The 6000-nt window shown below is 43.5% G+C and overlaps 1 protein-coding gene across 1 annotated transcript in view; it reads left to right on the forward strand.

The window, feature by feature from the left end:
* Positions 1 to 5742, forward strand: part of LOC115081595 (E3 ubiquitin-protein ligase TRIM39-like) — a 29050-nt gene extending 23308 nt beyond the window's left edge. Inside the window, exons 3-5 of the mRNA XM_029586016.1 lie at positions 4264 to 4286; positions 5299 to 5408; positions 5702 to 5742. Coding sequence (XP_029441876.1) covers positions 4264 to 4286; positions 5299 to 5408; positions 5702 to 5742 — 174 coding nt within the window. The remainder of the gene's footprint in view (positions 1 to 4263; positions 4287 to 5298; positions 5409 to 5701) is intronic.
* The last annotated feature ends 258 nt before the right edge of the window (positions 5743 to 6000 follow it).

The raw sequence follows: 6000 nt of genomic DNA on the forward strand, positions 1-6000 counted from the left end.
CCTTCCTCGATACACTCAACCTCATGGGTTTCATACAAATAGTAAATGAACCCACCCATAAAGCAGGTCACACGCTCGACCTCATTTTCATTAACCACGGCCTTACTCCCTCCTCCCGTTCAACATGTCTACCAGTTCCTTGGTCGGACCATAAGCTCATCACCACCACACTTAAGATACATCAACCTACCCCCCCAAAAAAGCAGAACAACACGGTCCAATTCAGAAAGCTCTGCAGCCAGGAAACGCTCAGCAATAGCCTATCCGCAGAACTTAACCACCTGGACCTCACAGACGCAGACTCAGCTGTAGCTTCCTGGACCAACATCACCAAAAAAGTGGCCGATACTACCTGCCCAACTATCACTAAAGCCTCTCAAGCAAACAAAGACAACAAAAAACCGTGGTACACTCCAAAACTGAAATCCATGAAACAGGAGCTCAGAAAAAAAGAACAGCTTTGGCGTAAAACCCATCATCTACCAACCTCACAGTATTTATTTATTTATTTTTTAACATTTTTTTTTTTTATACCGACAACCGTTTGCACATCGTATCGGTGTACAATGAAACTCAAAACAGGTAGGCAGAGCCTTTACATGGAACATTAATTATAACATTTGAATTAAAAGGTATAACTGGAAGAGTTTCAGGAAACAAAAGGAAGGCAGGGCAATTCCTGGAACAGTAGCTATAAAATTAGAGATAAAGGTATTTCAAAAAATACATAAAACACAGGTTTTATAAAAGTTAAGAAATATATGTACAGGATATTTACAACTTGTGGAAAAAGTTTAAACATTATGTGGAAGGAGTAGTGGGAGGGTAGGCTTGTTGGAAGAGCAGAGTTTTTAGGTTTTTTTTTAATTTTGGGGTGGATGTTTCCGTGCGGAGATCTGGAGGGAGAGAGTTCCAGAGAGTGGGGGCGGCGAGGGAGAAAGCTCTATTCATAGTATATTTTAGCTTGTAGGGTTTGATAGAGGGGGAGCGGAGTATGCCTTGGAGGGCAGGACGTGTGGATCTGGTGGATGTGCGAGGAACGAGTGGGGTTAAATCAATACAGAATCTCCATCCTTCAAGCAAAGAGAGACTTTTACTCACTAAAAATCCACCACTTTCTCTTTGACCCCAAGGCGCTTTTTTCCCTGGTTTCATCCCTCACCAAACCCCCCTCGACGTCTATACCAGATGATATAGCTGCAAGCAAAGCAGAGGAACTTACGACTTACTTCAAAAACAAGATCCCAAACCTATTATCTCAAGCCAAGGAAAACAAAGATACTACGATTTCAACACCTCTAGCTGCCATACCACCACAAAAGGCTAGCCTTGGGGAATTTGAGCTGACCTCATCACTAGAAATCGAAAACATTCTAAAAAAACTAAAACCTTCTTCTCATCCTCAGGACTCCATCCCAACTAACCTCCTCATCACTTGCTCTAAAACCATCTTCCGCCAAGCTCGAAGTACAGAAACTCTACTAATCTCATTAACGGACTCCATCCTACTGAACCTTGAAAAAAAACAACCCTGTCTACTCATCCTCCTTGACCTAACAGCAGCATTTGACATGGTCAATCATAATACACTGGTTGATCGTCTGTCAGACATTGGCATCAGGGACGTCGCCCTCGACTGGTTCAAATCTTTCCTTCAGAACAGGCATTATAAGGTTAAGATATACCAACCACGCCAGATCTGGACAACACACCTGTTTAAGACTCCTTCTCTGATGCATCAGTCTTATTTAACTCATGCATCACTCGGATTTTTGCACATCAACACGGTCAATGTACCCACATATCACAATTTAGACTACCTCTTTAGTTATTCAAGATATTTATTCACGCTTTAAACATTCCTTACATTTATCCACGTCCTGTTGACGAGTTATTATTATTGTCTATGTAATATTTAATTTGTATTATTTATATTTATATGTTATGTTATATGTTACTCATATGTTAAGAAACGCTGTTTAATGTAACGCCTTTATTGCGACAGTTTTGTTCTATGTAAACCGACCTGATTCGATACTTATATTGAGAATGTCGGTATATAAAAATCCGAAATAAATAAATAAATAAATAAGATCAACAGGGAGGAATCTCAACCATTCAACTGCAACCTGGGAGTCCCACAAGGCTCTTCACTTTCCCCAACCTTATTCAACATATACCTGCTCCCGCTCTGCCAGCTCCTCTGCAAGCTAAATCTTATCCACTACCTATATGCCGACGATGTTCAGATTCTGATTCCTATTACTGATTCACTTCATAAAACTCTGGACTTCTGGAACTCATGCCAACAAGCCATCAACAACCTGCTGACAAGTCTCAATCTGATTCTTAATCAAAACAAGACAGAGTACCTTCTCATCTCCCAAGATGGAAACCACCCACAACCTATCACTAACCTGACCTCTCAATTAACCTTATCCCCACAAGTCAGAAACCTGGGAGTTATACTAGATAACCAAATGAATTACAGATCCTTCATCAACAACATCGTAAAGGATGGATTTTTCAAACTACAAGTCTTAAAAAGATTGAGACCCCTCCTCCATTTTCAAGATTTTCGATCAGTTTTACAAGCAATCATTCTCAGCAAACTCGACTACTGCAATTCACTACTACTTGGCCTCCCTGCAAACTCCACAAAACCTCTACAGATGTTGCAGAACACAACAGCAAGGATTCTAACCAAGACAAACAAAAGAGTCCATATTACACCCATCCTGAAAAATCTACACTGGCTCCCCATTAAATTCAGAATACTTTACAAAGCACTCTCATTAATCCAAAAGGCAACACATAACATCGCCCCACTCGAGCTCAAGATCCCTCTTCAACCTCACACCTCTACCAGACCAGTGAGACAAGCCTACAGAAACAACCTACAGGTCCCACTGATGAAGACATTAAGTAAAAGAGCTTTCTCAACTGCCTGTCCCAAACTTTGGAACTCTCTCCCATCAGACCTCAGACTAGTGCAATGCCCTATTGTATTTAAAAAGAGACTCAAGACCTGGTTATTCAACCAAGCTTTCTCCTAACTTCAGCTTCTATTTGAATGCCAACAAATGATCAAGACTAAAGATGTAGCTTTATGTTGTTAACCCCAATTATTTTTTCCAAGTTCAATCTTCCTGTTTATTGTAAGACATCCTCCTGTCATGTTATTGTTTAAAATGTAAACCAACTTGATTAGTAATTCTGTTACTGGAAAATCGGTATATAAAAATGCTAAATAAATAAATCTTCCAGGGGAGCTCTCATAAGAAAACCCCTCAGTCCCAGCCTCTCTCCTTACATCTCCCAGGGGAGCTCTCATAAGAAAACCCCTCAGTCCCAGCCTCTCTCCTTACATCTTCCAGGGGAGGTCTCATAAGAAAAGCCCTCAGTCCCAGCCTCTCTCCTTACATCTTCCAGGGGAGCTCTGATATGAAAACCCCTCAGTCCTAGCCTCTCTCCTTACATCTCCCAGGGGAGCTCTCATAAGAAAACCCCTCAGTCCCAGCCTCTCTCCTTACATCTTCCAGGGGAGCTCTCATAAGAAAAGCCCTCAGTCCCAGCCTCTCTCCTTACATCTTCCAGGGGAGCTCTGATATGAAAACCCCTCAGTCCTAGCCTCTCTCCTTACATCTTCCAGAGGAGCTCTCACAAGAAAATCCCTCAGTCCCAGCCTCTCTCCTTATATCTTACAGGGGAGCTCTCATAAGAAAACCCCTCAGTCCCGGCCTCTCTCCTTACATCTTCCAGGGGAGCTCTCATAAGAAAACCCTTCACTCCCAGCCTCTCTCCTTACATCTTACAGGGGAGCTCTCATAAGAAAACCCCTCAGTCCCGGCCTCTCTCCTTACATCTTCCAGGGGAGCTCTCATAAGAAAACCCCTCAGTCCCAGCCTCTCTCCTTACATCTTCCAGGGGAGATCTCATAAGAAAACCCCTCAGTCCCAGCCTCTCTCCTTACATCTTCCAGGGGAGCTCTCATAAGAAAACCCCTCAGTCCCAGCCTCTCTCCTGTTCCTTCCCAGGCAGCTCTGATTAGGAGCCCCCAATGCCTGCTCCTCATCAAACTGCTCCCTGCCTGTGAGAAGGAGGAAGGAGGATCCTCTTTCATTGCATGGAGTTTCTTTGCTCTATAAACAGGCAGTTATGTGATTGCACAGAACTGAGTATGGAATATCCTAAAGTGTATAACAGCTGCTCATGATCTGTAGGGTGGAGCTAGAAATAATCTCTGTTTTGTTTCTCCTCTAGGATGTGAAGGACACCCTGAGCAGGTACAAGTTACTTTCTCATCTTTGCTATGCAGTTGGAAATTTATATTTTTGGTGATGGAGCTTGACGGGGATAAGAGGGGTAACAAAGGATCTTATTGATTAGTAAACTGGTGGGAGAAGTGGGATTTGGTTTGGACAAGTTCCTGGAGGAAATGTCCATAAACCATTATTAAGGTGGAGCTGTAGGAATCCCCTTCTCACTGGGATGAGCAGCTTGGAATCTCTCTACTCCTTGGGACCCTCCCAGGTACTTGATGGACCTTTGGTCTGACCCATAATGGCAAAGTCTTATGTTCTTGTAGAACCAGCATCAACGCAGGCCCTGATCCCCTTCCCACTTGGGTAATGGCTCAGGCTGTGTAACCCAGAACCCAAACCGGGGAACAACTCCAGATAAACACTCCTGCTCTCTTTAACTCTTATCCAGAATGCCAGAGCTAGAATTAATGCAGCCGCTTTTATAAGCAGCAGGGGGGGGGGCTTTTCCAGCAACGTCCGTGGAGGAGCTGTTCTGAATAGTACACCCCTCCCTCCACTAACTTTCCCATCCTAGCTCACAGGGTTCACCCTGGCATCATCAGGATGATCCCATCTGCTCCATCTCTATCCCCTGGGGTTGAACATCTCCCAGAATAATCCCAGTGCCTCTCTTACCTGTAGTTATATCTCATTCTCTCCTCCTGTCCCATCTCTATCTCCTGGGGTTGAACATCTCCCAGAATAATCCCAGTGACTCTCTTACCTGTAGTTATATCTCATTCTCTCCACCTGCCCCATGTCTATCTCCTGGGGGTGAACATCTCCCAGAATAAGCCCAGTGACTCTCTTACCTGTAGTTATATCTCATTCTCTCCACCTGTCCCATCTCTATCTCCTTGGGGTGAACATCTCCCAGAATAATACCAGTGCCTCTCTTACCTGTAGTTATATCTCATTCTGTCCCCCTGTCCCATGTCTATCTCCTGGGGTTGAACCTCTCCCAGAATAATCCCAGTGAATCTCTTACCTGTAGGTGTCAGAAAGCAAAGTTTCCAAAACCAGAGGCTGTTTCTACTGACCTGAGATTGGATTTCCCACTGAGATACCCTCAGCAACTGAAGAAAGTGATCACATGCTTTGGAGGTAGAAGAATCTCTCTCTTTTACTTTTGCTTTATTTGTTTGCATTAAATCATTAGCAGTCAGAATGTGGAGTTTCTCAGATGCAGATCTGCACTCTGTCTGTACAGATAAGAGATTGCTCCTCTCTTCCCTTTCTCCTTCCTCTGTTTGTGGTCCTGATCCCGTTCTCTCTTGTCTTCCCCGATCTCTTATTTATTCTCTCTCTTACATTTGCCAAAATCTCAAATTGCAAAGCCTGCCCTATGAAACACATTTTATATGTAAATCTCTGAGTTCTCTCAGTATATTCTACAGAGGGACTTGTGGAGGAAGAGAAGGCAGAGAAGGGGATATGACTGGGACTTATAAATCATGAGTGGGGTGGAACGGGTACTCGTGCCCCAGACTGGCCCTGTCAGACAGGATGCTGGGCTCGATGGACCTCGTCTGACCCAGCAGGGCACTTCTTATGTTCTTATGGAAATAATAAATATCATTTACACTCTTCTACTCTCAGTTATGTAAAAGATGAAGGGAATTTGTTTTTGTTATAAAGAAATATATAGAAGTGTACAGGTCAATATTCAAAATCTGAGCCGTGCAAACCCCCTAAC

This window comes from Rhinatrema bivittatum, unplaced genomic scaffold, assembly GCF_901001135.1.
Source record: "Rhinatrema bivittatum unplaced genomic scaffold, aRhiBiv1.1, whole genome shotgun sequence".
Taxonomy (NCBI): Eukaryota; Metazoa; Chordata; class Amphibia; order Gymnophiona; family Rhinatrematidae; genus Rhinatrema; species Rhinatrema bivittatum.